This window comes from Oncorhynchus nerka, linkage group LG13 (genome assembly GCF_034236695.1).
Source record: "Oncorhynchus nerka isolate Pitt River linkage group LG13, Oner_Uvic_2.0, whole genome shotgun sequence".
Taxonomy (NCBI): domain Eukaryota; kingdom Metazoa; phylum Chordata; class Actinopteri; order Salmoniformes; family Salmonidae; genus Oncorhynchus; species Oncorhynchus nerka.
The window spans coordinates 61,907,198-61,925,573 of NC_088408.1; the positions used below are offsets into that span (position 1 = coordinate 61,907,198).

Genomic DNA, 18,376 nt, shown 5'->3' on the forward strand with positions numbered 1-18,376 from the left:
ATGATAGCCAGAAATGTTGAATTAGTATCTAATTAGAGTATCAGTGGTATGAAATGGCAAAATTGTAGCCTAACTGAAATTAGCACTATTTTCCTTTTTAAATTAATTTGGATAAAGTTATGAGTCCTCAAATGATTCTGAATTAGTCTTTACTATCAGATAATAATACAACTGCTTATTATATAAGTGCACGGAAATCAAAAAGGTGTGAAAAGTATCATCGTTATGTAACTCTAAACCTGAAGTCAAAGTTTATATATGTGATTTAAAAGAAAAAAATTGTAACCCAAACGTGGGGTGTGCAAAACAAAAGCTTGAAGTGTGTGTGCTGCATAAATGATGAGCGACATGGGAGTTGTTGAGATGCCCATAATGAAGGTAAATCTCTTTGGCTGTGTCCGAATGCCCATAATAAATCCTAAATAGTAGCCTGTTTGAGTTTGCGATAAAATTAAGTTTTATAATATGTGAATTTTCCAATATGGAATATGTTTTAAATGCCAGGATGTTATACTCATTTTGGCTTTTCATTTAGTAGGATTCGTTGCATACTTTTAGGGAATTTCACAGCCACAATGCATTAGAAGAATGGGGCTGCAAGTTTTAATAGCTAGATCTCTTCAAGTAAACAACAAAACAACTTGGAAGATTGCGAATACCGAAGCCTCTGCGGTGGTTCTCAAATGTAAGTAGTTTTTGTTATTTAAAATGATCACGACTATTTCATTGTAGCTACATCTTTGAAAGCAGATTTGCAGCCTGCCGTGCCTTTCGCTAGTAGGATTAGAAGTTAGCTTTAGAACGGTAATGTTAGTTACAGGTTTACTTGCTGTTGAGCAACGACTTCATATTTAACATTAGCCTAGCTAGCTAGTTTCATTGCACATAAACTGTTATGGTGAAAGTCATGGTAAGCTGCTCTCGTGGCACTCTTAGAAAAAAAAGAGTTCCAAAACGGTTATTCGGCTGTCCCCATAGGAGAGCCCTATTTAGTTGCAGGTAGAACCATTTTTTGTTCCAGGTATATAGATTCCAAAAAGGTTCTACCTGGAACCACAGCCTGGTCTCAAATTAAATGTAAATCCGGGGTCAAATTAGTATGATAAATTACATACCATATGGTTACATGAGACAGATGCTTACTTAATGAAAAATGAAAGTAGGATGGTTGGTCAGGGTGGATGGGTGAACATATAACGCAAATGTCTAGCAACCCAAAGGTTTGCGAGTTCGAATACCATCATGGAGAACTTTAGTATTTTAGCTAATTAGCAACTTTTCAGCTACTTACTCGGATTTACGTACAGAATAATGCAAAATACTCTGAGACCAGGTTGGGAACCAAAAGGGTTCTACCTGGAGCCAAAAAGGGTTCTTCAAAGGTTTCTCCTATGGGGACAGCCGAATAACCTTTTCATGTTCTAGATGGCACCTTTTTTCCCTAAGAGTGTACTGTTTCACCTTGGCACTGCAATTTGATAAAGTATGTGGCAGTCTAGCTACAGAAAGTTCACACAACTCTACTTTGCTCATGTTTTGGTTAATGTTGTACTTGATCTTATGTCTTTTCACGATCTTTGTGAAGGAGGTGGAGGGGCAGCTATCACCTGCATGGGTGAAAAAGAAGTGGGAGGACCTGAAGCAAAATACTTACTGCTTATTGCTGTGCTTGGCTAATAAAGTTCCCCTTTTCTCTGAAGCAACAACACTTTCCCATCTATTTCCTATGCTTCACTGGGACATTCATGTAAGTGTGAAAATATGCATGCTAGAAATGTGCACGTATTCCAGAGAAATGTACTGCAATTGGCATAATACCTTTTACAGGGTTTTACATGTAGTATGTTTGATGCTGAAAGCTATCCTTACCATATTTTTCAGGTGTTGAAAGCTCCCCCCACCGGAGTCAGCACAGAGGGAGGGGAGGCCACAGCCACATCCTGGAAGTGGTATGCGGGGATGGGTGAGGCGCTGCAGGGGCTCTCACTCTATCACCCCACCGGTCATCATCTCTTCTGTTCTTCTGTTTTTGGTGAAGTCCTTTACACTCAAAGTGGATTTCTGTTTTCTCATTGAAAAGTGTTTGTTTGTAATAAAAAAATTGATACCAGTACATCTACTGTAGGTGTGTTTTACTTCCAACATTAAAAGAATGCACTCGCACATCAGAGCTATCTTGTGTAAGGTGCATGGTAACAATTAAGTTGAGAGAAAAAAGTAACCCGCAGACTGCTCTTGCATGTATCACTTTTTTTGTGTGAAGATTACGCTCTACTAAACTAAGTAAACCAATAATAATAACAAGATTACATTTCTGTAGTGCTTTTCATAACTATCTCAAAGCAAAAAACGAACTAGTAACACATCATCATGAGTAGCCTAGTCTGAGTGCATGCAGCATCATCCAAAGATGGAGAGGGGCAGTTGATCATGGCTTGATCAGAGGAAGGTGGTCAGGGGGATGGTCGATGAAGATGGAGTCTGGGGACGATCTTGTAGTGACCCACTGGGCACAGACGTCTATTCCATCTTGGTTCAATGTAATTTCATTGAAATTATGTGGAAACAATGTTGATTCAACCAGTGTGTGCCCAGTAGGGGGCTAGTTACCCTGGGAATCAAGCCTGAGTCGTGTGGCCACTGGACTTCTTCACAATGTATGACACCCACGGGTGATACCTCAGCAGCTCTGGGCGCCAGGAAGCTTACCACACATACAGTTCAGTTCAGTCTTTACCAGTCGTCCTCTATTGCATCTCCCATTCCTCTCAAGCTTCAGGTGACTTTTCAATTGATACATGCATAGGCCTACGGTACACTCAAATTTAGTCCAAATTAGTTGTTCCAAATGCTAGCTACATAGCTAACGTTTGCACAAAATAACGAAAGGTCAATGGGTGGTGCTACAGACGATACTTCCGGGTTCATATCTAAAGTTGTATGTGATGGTGCATTTACGACGACGGGGAACTCCGAAATAACTTTCTCAGACTGAAAATTCCAGGTGACTACCTCATGAAGCTGGTTGAGAGAATGCCAAGAGTGTGCAAAGCTGTCATCAAGGCAAAGGATGACTAATTTGAAGAATCTCAAATATAAAATATCTTTTGATTTGTTTAACACTTTTTTGGTTATTGAATGATTCCATAGGTGTTACTTCATAGTTGTGATGTCTTCACTATTAGTCTACAATGTATAGGTGTGTCCAAACTTGTGACTTGTACTGTACATTCCACTTGAACAGCAAAAGACAGAGAAATAAACAAAGAAAAACATATTTACAAAAAAGATGAAAAAGCGAACTGTTCATTGAGACCCTTTGGCTTGATGCAGTCTAAGCAGTTGAACTTAAGTGCCTCTCTGTAACAATTTCCTCACAATATTGGGTAACACTTTATTTTAAGGGGTCCTTATTACAGTGTAATTGCATATGTAATTACACTAACAAGTATTGTAATTAATTGTAATAATTCATAGCTACTCTATTAACAACATGTAACAGGTGGTAATTGCAGTCTGTAATTACAGAGGTGTGACATCGAATGCTTGTTATCATGCTTATTACAAATGTTCAAGTTTCTGATAGCATCCGGACTCAACATTCTTCAGTACAAACCATGCTATAAGTGTTAGCCAATTGAAAACCAACCACCTCTGACACAACTCTGCTATAAAGGACTCTGGAGTCTGATGCCTAGGCCCAGGTCCAGCTTTTGTTTTAAATTAATGCATGGAAGCTTATGAGTGATAGGGCAAAAATGGGGGGTTTATATAATTTTTGTGTGTTTTAATTGTTGAATTATTTAACGGTGCATTTGACCTGGAAGGCAACAGTAGCTAAGGAGGTCAGGGCTTGAAAATGGGCGATTTATTTTATTTTTTCTTAATAACCCCTCCACCACCCCCCTCTTCGGAGGACAAAGCTTTTCTGCTACATATATATACATTTTACATATACATTTTGCATACACATTTAACATACATGGTACTTTTATATAAAGCAGTCACATAACAATAATACATGACCAAACATAAGCTCTGCAATGCCACCCCTCAGCCCATCCCACCTATCACCATAGACCACATTCGTTTGGTTTCCATGTGCCATATATTTTTCAATTGTGCTGTGATGTTTTACACCATTTTTAAACTACATTTCTAATCATATAGTATCCACAGATTGTGAGCTAAAGATGAAAACCTTTATTGACTGACTATGGCTTTCCAAATCGCCCAACACTGCTATTTGTAAGGTTCATTTTAAGTGAATGATGTGCTTTTTTAACCATTCCTGAACCTGTGACCAGAAACAAGCTACATAGGGGCAATACCAGAATAAATTATATTTTGATTCTGTCTCTTCCAGAAAAATCTACAGAGCTGAGATTGTTGTATGCCCCATACAGTGGGGCAAAAAAAGTATTTAGTCAGCCACCAATTGTGCAAGTTCTCCCACTTAAAAAGATGAGAGAGGCCTGTAATTTTCATCATAGGTACACTTCAACTATGACAGACAAAATGTGAAAAAAAATATCCAGAAAATCACATTGTAGGATTTTTTATGAATTTATTTGCAAATTATGGTGGAAAATAGGTATTTGGTCAATAACAAAAGTTTTTCTCAATACTTTGTTATATACCCTTTGTTGGCAATGACAGAGGTCAAACGTTTTCTGTAAGTCTTCACAAGGTTTTCACACACTGTTGCTGGTATTTTGGCCCATTCCTCCATGCAGATCCCCTCTAGAGCAGTGATGTTTTGGGGCTGTTGCTGGGAAACACAGACTTTCAACTCCCTCCAAAGATTTTCTATGGGGTTGAGATCTGGAGACTGGCTAGGCCACTCCAGGACCTTGAAATGCTTTTTACGAAGCCACTCCTTCATTGCCCGGGCGGTGTGTTTGGGATCATTGTCATGCTGAAAGACCCAGCCACGTTTCATCTTCAATGCCCTTGCTGATGGAAGGAGGTTTTCACTCAAAATCTCACGATACATGGCCCCATTCATTCTTTCCTTTACACGGATCAGTCGTCCTGGTCCCTTTGCTGAAAAACAGCCCCAAAGCATGATATTTCCACCCCCATGCTTCACAGTAGGTATGGTGTTCTTTGGATGCAACTCAGCATTCTTTGTCCTCCAAACACAACAAATTGAGTTTTTCCCAAAAAGTTCTATTATGGTTTCATCTGACCATATGACATTCTCTCAATCTTCTTCTGGATCATCCAAATGTTCTCTAGCAAACTTCAGACGAGCCTGGACATGTACTGGCTTAAGCAGGGGGACACGTCTGGCACTGCAGGATTTGAGTCCCTGGCGGCGTAGTGTGTTACTGACGGTAGGCTTTGTTACTTTGGTCCCAGCTCTCTGCAGGTCATTCACTAGGTCCCCCCGTATGGTTCTGGGATTTTTGCTCACCGTTCTTGTGATCATTTTGACCCCACGGGGTGAGATCTTGTGTGGAGCCCCAGATCGAGGGAGATTATCAGTGGTCTTGTATGTCTTCCTTTTCTTAATAATTGCTCCCACAGTTGATTTCATCAAACCAAGCTGCTTACCTATTGCAGATTCAGTCTTCCCAGCCTGGTGCAGGTCTACAATTTTGTTTCTGGTGTCCTTTGACAGCTCTTTGGTCTTGACCATAGTGGAGTTTGGAGTGTGACTGTTTGAGGTTGTGGACAGGTGTCTTTTATACTGATAACAAGTTCAAACAGGTGCCATTAATACAGGTAACGAGTGGAGGACAGAGGAGCCTCTTAAAGAAGAAGTTACAGGTCTGTGAGAGCCAGAAATCTTGCTTGTTTGTAGGTGACCAAATACTTATTTTCCACCATAATTTGCAAATGAATTCATTAAAAATCCTACAATGTGATTTTCTGGATTTTTTTCCCTCATTTTGTAAGTCGCTCTGGATAAGAGCGTCTGCTAAATGACTTAAATGTAATGTCTGTCATAGTTGAAGTGTACCCATGATGGAAATTACAGGCCTCTCTCATCTTTTTAAGTGGGAGAACTTGCACAATTGGTGGCTGACTAAATACTTTTTTGCCCCACTGTACATATAGCATTCTGTTGGTGGCAAGAATTGCATATAATAATTTAAATTTAAAAACTGTAAGTGTTGAATCAAGTGTAGTTTTTTGTACCAGTTCATAAACCATGTGCCATGGAATTGGTACATCGAAAATCTCTTCCTATTTATTTTGCAACCTGTATGGCACAGCTGTCAAAATGTTTGTCCTCAAAGTAAACTGGTATATTTTTCTATTTATGCCAGTTCCTTTCAGCCAATTTGTATCTTTAACACATGGCAGGCAAACAAGTTCCCTACCTTCTCCCTTTTCCACGTCTCCTCCATTTTTGTGGTAATGCTTTTGGTTGTAAAATTTGAAATATTCCCATATAGTTTTGATAGCTGCATATGTGACGTCACTCTTCCGTTTCTATTCATAATATCATTCATAAATATAATACAATTTATTTTTTAAGTCCGTTAAGAATGTTTTTATTTATTAATCATTATATTTTAGTTCAATCATAACATTTGTTGTAATATTTGTTATATATTTTCTGGAGGATAAAACGGAAATTGTAACCAGCTTTGTATGGCTTGTTTAAGAAAGGGTGATACTTTAAACACAATTTCATTTTCAATTAGTCGGAAATGAGAAGTTGTAATCTGTATAAAGGCAAAAAGGCAATTTTTGAACAAAGGATGAGCCTTTCTGAATAATCTACTGGAGAACCAGTTTGGGTTTAAGTATAACTTATGTATGAGTGAAGCTTTAGTGAGAGGTTTAAAGCTTTAATATTTAATCATTTTAGCCCCCCAAACTCATATTCATTATATAAATAGGCATTTTTAATTTTGTCTGGCATAATATTCCAAATAAAATGAATTAGTTTTTGCTCATACGATTTAGAAAACGAGTCGTCTGAAGTAGGCAGTGCCATTAATAAGTAAGTAAGATAGGACCAAAGAGTTAATCGAGGTGATTTTTCCATAAATAGACAAGTATTTACCTCTCCATGGTGGCAGAATCTTATCTATTTTTGCTAACTTTCTATTGAAATTGATTGTGGTAAGTGCATTCATATTTTTTGAGATGTGAATACCAAGTATGTCTAATTCACCATCCACCCATTTTATTGGTAAACTAAAAGGTAGTGTAAACACAATTTTTTTTACGATCCAATACGTAATATGGTACACTTGTCCTAATTAGGTTTCAGTCCAGAGAGGCTAGAAAAGGGATCAAGATCTTCAATGAGACTGTACAGGGATCCAGATTGCGCACTTAAGAAAAAACTAGAGTCATCAGCATACATTGACACGTTTGTTTTTATCCCCTGGATTTCTAACCCCTTGATGTTCTTGTTGGATCTAATTTTAATAGCTAGCATTTCAATTGCCATAATAATTAGATATGGACACAACGGACAGCCTTGTTTTACTCCTCTTAAAAGCTCAATACTTTTTGAGAAGTAACCATTATTTACTATTTTACATCTGGGGTTGCTGTACATAACTTTAACCAATTGTGTTAGAGATTCAACCAAATTAAAGTAATCAAGGCATTTATATATAAATTCTAGTCGTACTTTATCAAACACCTTTTCAAAATCTGCTATGAAGACCAGGCCTGGTATCTTCAATGTTCAATCTTTGAGTACATCAAAAAAAGGTCTGGTATACCTCTACTGGTATACCGTCAAGCCCTGGTGTTTTTCCAGGCTGAAAATATTTTATTGCCTCAAAAAGTTCCTCTTCTGTAAGCTGACCTTCACACAGTTTTTTCTGTAAATTTGTTAATAATACATTAATATTATTATTATTATTAGGAATTAAATCCTTACAGTTAACATCATTCAGTGGAAATGGAGGAGACTGAAAAGAAAACATATGCTTAAAATATTTAGCTTCCTCTTTCAAAATGTAATATTATGAATCATGGATGACGAAATACAAGGTATTTTTACATGTTGCAATAAACTTGTCTAAAGTACAAGCTCATATTTAGTTTGTTTTCACTTGGTAATGAGTATTAAGTAAGTATATGGTATTTGCTCATAGGTAACTATATATATGTAGATAACATACTATGCAGGTACACAATCATTACAAGTATGTACCCCTCAAGATGCACTTAATTTTAACTAGCTAAATCATGTGTAACACCTAGTAATTACATTGTACATAGGCAAATATTACATGTACTATTGTGTTTATCTTCCCACTTGGATGGCAGGTTGTCAGGATGGGTAATGTACTATATAAGTACACATTAATTACAAATAAGTACCCCTCAAGATACACTTCATTTTTAACTAGCTAAATCTTATGCAGATGGTACATGCACTCTGTGGTGTACAAGTGGGTTTATCCTCCCATTTGGATGGCAAGGAGGTTCAGGTTGTGGGCAACATACACATGAATTATGTCTTTAAAAAAAAACACCCGTATGGTAGACCCCAGTCAGTGAGGTTGACCTATACCTGATCTATTTTTGTAAACTTAACCAAATTAACCCAGATGATACACTTTTGGGGGGCAACTGCTAGCAACAACATTGAATGGTTATTTTGAAGAGTGTGTATTCAAGGTTTGGCAGTAAGACTGTATTGAGCCCCCAACCCTTTTAATGTTGGACACCAAGCGCATCTGTTCAAGAGAGATTACAACTTTGTGACAGTTGTTACTGAATCGGATGCAGCTGAGAATAAACAAAACACAAAATTGGTGAATTTAGTGAAACTTGCCCAATTGTATCAAACATGGTAACAAGCATTTGTTGTTACACCTCTGTATTTACAGACTGCAATTACCACCAGCTACCTGTTATTACAGTTTAACTATGAGTTATTTCAATGAACTACAATACTTGTTACAGCTTAATTACACATGTAATTACATTGTAATAAGTACCCCTTTGATAAAGTATTGCCCCCTCTGGAACAAAGCAGAACTTTCTCAATTCCCCAGAATTTCACAGTTGAGGCTGAGGCTGAGCTATGTATGGCATTCACATAGTGTCACGTGATCGCACAGTCAATATTTTTGGTGCGGATAGCTGTTTTGTGTTCAGCTATTTTTAATTTGAGCATGTATTTCATCTGACCAATGTAAACTAGCCCACCTGGGCATTTGAGCATGTAAACTAAATGTGTTGTACTACAATTTATGAAGTAATTTATCTTGTATTCTTTACCCGAGCATGGGTGATAGAATACTTTTGTCTCACTTGAGTTGGACCAATGTGTACAATGACTGCAGCGGTGGAAATCATTAGGGGCACCTGGGAGCCAGGTAGAGGGTGCAGGTGCAGGATTCGAGAGCACTGTGCACCACACGGTCTCTGATAAAGCAATGCAGGGGAGGGTTGGACGCAAAGTCTTTGAGCGAGGGATCACTAGAGAATGCGCCAGTGTTTGAGGATCATGCTTTTTGTCTGTACTTTAGACGGGTCGTATTCAGTGGAAAAACAAACCCTGGCAGATTTCTCGCATTTCTCTTTTTTGGTGAGGGGGGCGTCTCTATCAGTCCCTCGAGCTCGCTTATCAGCCATGTTGAGGAGACTTTCACTGTAGCCGTGTTCAAGGAACCTCTTTTTCATTACTTCAGCTTTAGTCTCAAAATCATTTGATTTGCTGCAGTTTCACCTTAGTCTAAGGAATTGACCAGTAGGAATGTTGCATTTTAGAGATTTGGGATGATTACTATAATACCTTAGGAGCCTGTTCCAACTGAGAGGTTTGCGAAAAATACTTGTTTCAAGTGTAGTTTCAATTTAAAAAATAGTTATGTTTCACCAAGTCGTGGCTGAACAACGACATGGATAATATAGAGCTGGCTGGTTTTTCTGTGTATCGCCAGGACAGAGTAGCTACGTCTGGTAAGACGAGGGGTGGGGGTGTCTGTCTATTTGTCAATAACTGCTGGTGCACAATGTCTAATGTTAAAGAAGTCTTGAGGTATTGGTCGCATGAGGTAGAGTACCTCATGATAACCTGTAGACCACACTATCTACCAAGAAAGTTTTCATCTATAATATACGTAGCCATCTATATACCACCACAAACCGATGCTGGCACTAAGACCGCACTCAATGAGTTGTATAAGGCCATAAGCAAACAAGAAAATGCTCATCCAGAAGCGACACTCCTCACCGGCTTCATCAATAAGTGCATTGAGGACGTCGTCCCCACAGTGACTGTACGTACATATTCCAAACAGAAGCAATGGATTACAGGCAACATATGCACCGAATTAAAGGCTAGAGCTGCCGCTTTCAAGGAGCGGGACAGTAATCCTGACGCTTATAAGAAATCCCGCCATGCCCTCAGACGAACCATCAAACAGGCAAAGTGTCAATACAGGACTAAGATTGAATCCTACTACACCTGCTCTGACATTCATCAGATGTGGCAGGGCATGCAAACTATTATGGACTACAAGTACAAAGGGAAACCCAACCATGAGCATCCCAGTGATGCGAGCCTACCAGACGAGCTAAATGCTTTTTATGCTTGCTTCGAGGCAAGCAACACTGAAGCATGCATGAGAGAACCAGCTTTTCCAGACCACTGTGTGATCATGCTCTCCGTAGCCGATGTGAGCAAGACCTTTAAACAGGTCAACATTCACAAGGCAACAGGGCCAGACGAAATACCAGGATGTGTACTCAGCGCGCGCGGACCAACTGTCGGTAACCATGAAGTGCTTTGAAAGGTTGGTCATGGCTGACATCAACACCATCATCCCGGAAACCCTAGGCCCACTCCAATTCGCATACGCCCCAACAGATCCACAGATGACACAATCTCAATCACACTCCACACTCCACACTGCCATTTCCCACCTGGACAAAAGGAACACCTATGTGAGAATGCTGTTCATTAACTACAGCTCAGCATTCAACATCATAATGCCCACAAAGCTCATCACTAAGCTAAGGGCCCTGGGACTAAACACCTCCCTCTGCAACTGGATCCTGGATTTCCTGACACATCTGCCACGCTGATCCTCAACGCCGGTTCCCCTCAGGGGTACGTGCTTAGTCCCCTCCTATACTCCATGTTCACCCACGACTGCATGGCCAAACACGACTCCAACAACATCATTAAGTTTGTTGATGACACAACAGTGGTAGGCGAGGAGGTCAAAGACCTGTCAGTGTGGTGCCAGGCCAACAGTCTCTCCCTCATTGTGAGCAAGAAAAAGGAGATGATTGTGGACTATAGGAAAAGGAGGGCCTGAACAGGCCCCTATTTACATTTGACAGGGCTGGAGCGGGTCAAGAGTTTAAAGTTCCTTGGTATCCACATCACCAACAAACTATCATGGTCCAAACACACCAAGACAGTCATGGAGAGGGCACGACAACACCTTTTCCCCCTCAGGAGACTTAAACGATTTGGCATGGGTCCCCAGATCCTCAAAACATTCTACAGCTGCACCATCGAGAGCATCCTGACCGGTTGCATCACTGCCTGGTATGGCATCTGCTCGGTATCTGACCGTAAGGCGCTACAGAGGGTAGTGCGTACGGCCAAATACATCACTGGGCTAAGCTTCCTGCCGTCCAGGACCTATATTTCCCAGGTGATGTCAGAGGAAGGCCAAAAAATTGTTAGCGACTCCAGACATAGACTGCTCTCACTGCTACCGCACGGCAAGCGGTACCGGAGCGCCAAGTCTAGGTCCAAAAGGCTCCTTAACAGCTTCCACCCCCAAGCTATAAGACTACTGAACAATTAATCCAATGGCCACCTGGACAATTTACATTGAATTTACATTAAAATCACATTATATCTACAGCAGCTTTGATTGTACTGTCAACATCATACAACAAGTTGGAAATTGCAAATCCAACAATGAGTGGTTTGGAAGGAATCAGTAGCTAACTGCAAGCATTGCAAAGACTAGCCTGCTATTCAGTGGAGTGGGTGTGTGGTCCGCAGCCTGGATTTAAAGGACTGTTTTAACATTGGCCATGATGTCAATGCAGCATGACTTCTGCCGAGCTCAAAACAACTGGAAACTCTGCAAAAAACAAACTCTGACTGGGAAAATACTTTGGATTTTTTTTTTAAAATGAATTATTATTAACAAATCACTACAAAAAGTACATGGGGGAGCACAAGTACAGTACCGGTCAAAGGTTTTAGAACACCTACTCATTCAAGGGTTTTTCTTTATTTTTACTATTTTATACATTGTTGAATAATAGTGAAGACATCAACACTATGAAATAACACATATGGAATCATGTAGTAACCAAATAAGTGTTAAACAAATCTGAAAATATTTTATATTTCAGATTCTTCAAATAGCCACCCTTTTCCTTGATGACAGCTTTGCACACGCTTGTCATTCTCTCAACCAGCTTCACCTGGAATGCTTATCCAACAGTCTTGAAGGTGTTCCCACATATGCTGAGCACTTGTTGGCTGCTTTTTCTTCACTCTCTTTTTTTTTTGCCCCACCAAGATTTGCATGCTAAAATCGCCACTGGATATATCCTAGCTACCTAGTTAACCATTGGTAATCTTATAGACTAGCGATATGCCCCTAGCTATAGTTAGTCAATGGTTGCACATCTAACTAGCTGGAACGAAGCAAATGTGTGAATAGTAGACATGTAAATATCCTTTCACTGTTTATAGCCTGTCTCCAACTATTCACAAACATACTCTGAGGAAGAACCAGAACTGCCTGGCTAGTGTGATCAGCCTGATAGGGTGCCGTGGGTGTGTCCAGCAATGGAATGAAACGTCCAACCAATGCCTCAACTGACATGCTGAAGGTCCCCCACAAACCCACAGGGTTGTGGGGTCCTGTCCAGAAACAACCATTAGCACATACAACTTAGGCACCTGTAAAGATCTGAGAGGATTGGACAGGTGTAAGCAAAATGGCAAAAAAATGTCACCAAGTCTGTCGGAGGGCAAGGTGGAGGAGCTATCTCCATGTCACCACATCAATCCCTCTCAGATCTCCACAAGTGTCTAGAGCGTAGGGTCTATGGTAGGGGTTGTGTCTGGGAAGTGCCTGGTATCTCTCTCTCTCTCTCTCTCTCTCTCTCACACACACACACACACACACACACAGAACTTGTTCATCATGTGAGCGTTTCACTATTCTTATGTAATATGCAAAATTCAAGTGCCATACAAAGTCAGTAATGTTGAGCTCCCGAATCCAACATAAATAGTCATGCATTAGCTCATTGGTTGTGTGACTATAAAGAAGGGGACTGACCATCGTAGACTATATCAATCCTGAAGAGGTGTCGTTTCAGAATGAGGGGTACTGTAGCTCTGCTGGTGTTTCTATTCTGTCTCTCAAGAGCATGGGGTTAGGGAAGGAGGAGAGTGGAGGGGTCAGATAATGACATCACTCAACAGATTGACAGTGAAGAGAGCTGGGTGAGAGATTTAGATTAAGACCCAAAGGCCTGAGGCTATAAAGACCACCCACAAATGACCAGCCAGGCCAACACACACACCTGCAGTACACTCCTCTCCCTGCCACCAACCCTTCCTGTCACTTACTCACTCACACACCTAACATTTAGAGAAGATTGAGGCCTGTACTCACAAAGTGTCTCAAAGTAGCATCGCTGATCTAGGATTACTGATCAGGTCCCCCTTGTCCATGTGGTCAGCAGATACAGCTGCTGTTTCAGCAGTAAGGACCAGACCCCTGATTGAGTTATTATTATAGGAAAGACCCATTTAATACATTATTGTGGAGATTATTTCCTCTTTCTATTGAATTGTTGTGTCCATTTCTGACATGTTATCTTTCATTATAGGGAATATCATGGAACGTAACCTATTTATCATGTTGTGCAAGATGTGCAACCACCGGGTTTTCATGAGACAAGTTGTACAGGTCTCTCCGCTCTATCCTATCAAGGGACACAGACCCTGTCATCCTAACACATATTCCTCACACCTGTCTCTTGTGCCACAGTGCAGGAAATTATTCTGGAAATGTCCAATCTTTTTCATGCTCTCACTTATGCAGACATTAAACTCATCAGTATTGATAGAAACAATTGTGTTCGGGGTTCTTATCAACATTTCAGAAAAAGGCCTATTTAATGAAGTTGAATTGTAATCTCTTGAATTCCACTAGATAGATGTAATGAGCAACAATTAACCCTGGATTCTATTTGAGCCCTGTTGGTATATTGTATCAATCAAATGCATTTTATAAAGCCCTTTCTGATACAAGTATGTGTGTGAGTGCATATCAGTAGATTGAAAATGGTAAATTCAATACAAATTTTGAACTTTGAAATTACAAATGACAAGTAGGAGCGATAAACACACACACACACACACACACACAAACAAACAAACATTTGTATCACTATGCTTTCTTTATGGTTATGTTGCATTTTACCCACCCACCCACTAGCCGTCAAATCCTGGTTTCCTCCATTCCTCACCTCTCTTTCAAAGTGCATCAGAGGAGGAGGCCCAACGGGAGGAACCTCCAATCCTCTCCCCTAATGTGGTTTCAGAGGAGTTGAGTAATGATAAAAACAACGACAGAAGAAGCAAGCATTTGACAGCCAGTAACATTTTTAGACAGTGCCTGAGTGAGACATTTACATGTCTACTATTCACACACTTGCTTCGTTCCAGCTAGTTAGATGTGCAACCACTGACTAATCTATAGCTAGGGGCATATCTTTAGTCTAGCAATAGATACTGTTGTTTTGGCTGTATGCCAATCATTGAAAAATATGATCAATGGTTAACCAGTTAGCTGGGATATATCAGTTAGCTAACCACGTACAGTAAAGCAGTTCATCAAGTAAGTCAATAAACACTTATTTTTGTGGCTAGTTTATAATCTTGAATCTAAAGAAGAAACTGAGAAATGTCACCTTATCGTAACATGAATATGATATAATGGAGTTAGAAAGGTGAACCTCTATTTTGAAGGGACAGGAAGTGTTGGTTGTGCATTTGACATGCATTCCACATTTAACCCCACGCACATGTGAAAATCAGAATATCAAGTTGTTTTTTTTGCAAAAACGAGATTCTCGTTCGCAACGGCTCTGTTTTAACGCAGAAAATGATTTATCAACATGGACCCATCCTAGAGCTCTGACTTCTCTGATCTTAAATTCATCAACATCACGATTTTTCAAACTTGGTGCAAAACCACGCCCATAAGTAACCTAGCAACATTCAAAGCTGCGCTGATTGGTCAGAGTTTGGACATTCCCTGTGATGAAGTGAGACAGAATGAACGATGAACGCTAGAGGGGAATCACCGCAAACAAGGAGTTTGCTCGTGCCTGCCATGCCACGAACCGTGGGAGGTGTGCAGTTTCGCGGCCTCGTTTGAAACGCGCTAAACGAAAGGCAAGCAACAAGTGCCTCTATAGATAGCTAACATTACATGATTGTCAGCAATAGTGAATCAATGGAGCTATCGTTACAGCTAGAGCTAGCTATGCAGCATATCTTTTGCCAACTAACACACATGTCATGTAGCAAAGTATCTCAATATTCATTTCGTAAACACTTACATAACCACACTAAGCTAATGCTAGAAGACGCACACTACTAGACAGCTTTAGCCCAATCGGCATTGTAACATAGCGATAACAGTTGTTATAATTCAGTTTACAAAACGACTCGTCTGGTGCTGGTTTTCTTTCCGAATTCCCAGTTGTCTTGAACGCACCAAAAGTAATACATTTCGGGATACTTTTTACTTAACAGTACGTGCTAAATCGTTTTGTTGATTTCTGGTAGCCTATATCATCAAAATAAGAGCCCCATCTGTTTTGAAACCCACATTTTTAGCAACAAAAAAAGGGGGGAATTAATACGAGTCACATATCAGTTTGCAAACAATGTAAAAAAAATAATATATCATTGAGTTATTAAAGCCGCATACAAACATAGTCTCTTTTGTTTTCTTGAGTAAGGCAGCTTCAATATGCAGGTATTTCAGCCTAGCACAGTGCTTTCTCTGTTGGTGAGGCAAGCCGGCAGAAAATAGAAGCGTTGCGCTGTGATTGGCTCAGTGTTCTGTCACTCATGGGGACACTAGTCACCGCCAAGTTTAAGTCCTTTGTAATGGTAGACATCGACAATTCAAGCCCTTTGGGTCCTGCCTTAGAGTTACATTAGTAGTGCCCTTCCAAGAAGGCTCAAGGTCATTGGCCACAGATAAAATGACGTCAAATCACGTTATATGTACAGTAGCTTTGATTGTACTGATCATGTCAACATCTTATTTTCAAAATCTTAGCTAGCAGTCATCATCATGAATCAAGTCAGCAATCTACCGGCAAATCCTTTTTAGTCCTTGTCATACGAATAGAAATAATGAAGATAAATTATAGATAAAACGTATCGGTGCCCATCGGCCACTGGACATAAACATTCCACAACAAGTTGGAAATCGCAAATTCAACAATGAGTGGTTTGGAAGGAATAGTGACAGTGGCTAACTGCAAGCATTGCAGTTATAGCCCCTTGTAAACTGTGCAGGGAGAGAAGACAGCTAGCTACATTTTGAAGTATTGCATTTGGATTCAAGTGGGTCGCCAACACCATATGTGTAATGCAAAGATTTTTGGTTAAGGGCCGGTCAAAATGTATGCATTTGTTACCCGGAGGAAAATGGGGAAAGGTCATGCTTTTTCAATTTCAGCCAGGGAGTGTTTAGTATATTTTCCTTTAATCCAGGGGATGGTCATGTCATTTGTAATCGATTAAATGTCAGCATTTTAGCATTTACGTATTGGATTCTACTATGTGTAACTTCTGTGTATAACCCAGAAATGCTGCATTCAAAACAACTGAGAACTCGGGGAAACAAACGAACTCTGACTGGGAAAATAGTTCTGAACGGTAATCCAACTCGTATTCAAAGTCAGAAACGTTGGCATCTTTCTAAAGCTCAGACTTTCCATCATTATTTGAGTTCGTTTTTTTTTCTTTCTCTCGAGTTCCCAGTTGTCTTGAAAGCACCAAAAAACTCTTGAGCAATTATGCCAGACCACAGCTTGTGAAAAGTTATCTAATTTAAGGGTTTCTTGCAGTCTTTATCCGTTGAAGATAAATTCAATGGGAGTCAAAAGGAGATGGTTCCTCAATGAGGAAAAAGTGATTGGATTAAATCAGGTGTTTGAGGAGTTGTTACCAAATGGGGAGGACGACAGTCCACGTGGAAGGCAGGAATATCAGTATGTCTATGAGTTGTTCTCCTTTTTCGAGCAATACGTTTATACGCTGCCTGTCATTTCATATAAATCTAATTTGTACAATTTTTTTTTGAAATTCACTGTAAATTCATTGGGTAGGCCTACAGGATAAAACAGTAGTTCCCTACCTTTTTCGGTTACTGTACCACCAACAGAATTTGGCTCTGCCCGGAGTACCCCTGAAGTACCCCCTCATGTGCATTTTACTAGTAGACCTATGGCGTCATGTGTCTTCTCAAGTACCCCTAGTGGATAGGCCAAGTAACCGGAGGGGTCCTTGTACCCCTGGTTGGGAACCATTGGGCCAAAAGCTAGACTTGGCCTACAATAGCTTGTTGTACACTTATTTTGAAAAATGTATTTACTACTACAGCTTGCTCTTGCTTGCTGATTTTAAAATGAAGAAACCAAAAGAACTGGGGCGTATTCATTACGTCGATTTTGTTGCAAAATGTTTTGCAAACATAACTAAAATTGGAGGGACCTACCTGAATTATTCCAATAGAAACTCTTGTTTTTCTCCGTTTGCTTCTGTTTGGTTCTAAATGGTTTCCATAATGAATACACCCATGGCTGGGAGCAAGAAGAAAGAGAGAGAGCACGTGCGATGTTGTGATCAAATACACCACATGAGTAGCCTGCTAATGTACCTTTCTGGACCTTGTATACTCCCTCTATATAGATCTATATAGATCAATTCTTGTATGTTATTTTATTCCTCATGTTACTATTTTATTTGTATTATTATTTTAAAACTCTGTGTTGTTGGGAATGGCTCGTAAGCAATGTTCCCTCAATTATTTTCCGGCACTGAGCAGATTTTTAGGTCTGTTGAGCTCACACTTGAATGCTGTGAAAATCCTTTGCAACTTCTGGCATATGTTTTCTGGTGCCCATGTTGCCTGCTTTGGCTTTTTGATCAGTGTGGCCTACCATAAAAACTATGGAGAAAATGCATCCCATAACATTTTAACATGGAAATAGCTGTTCTGTCATTCAACCTACAGTAGCAGTAGAATGTGTGTTGTTCATTGTAGGCCTACAATCAATGAAACTTTTGAAAAAAAAAACATGTAGGGATTGACATGAACCTGTTTATCCACTTGTCCTTCAGAAAAGGAGGTGACTG

General features: G+C 39.9%; 1 protein-coding gene across 1 annotated transcript in view; it reads left to right on the top strand.

Moving 5' to 3' along the window:
- LOC115140655 (transient receptor potential cation channel subfamily M member 7-like) overlaps window positions 1-18,376 on the top strand; it is an 82,822-nt gene that overhangs the window by 1,107 nt on the left and 63,339 nt on the right. Inside the window, exon 2 of the mRNA XM_065026990.1 lies at window positions 11,046-11,170. Coding sequence (XP_064883062.1) covers window positions 11,046-11,170 — 125 coding nt within the window. The remainder of the gene's footprint in view (window positions 1-11,045; window positions 11,171-18,376) is intronic.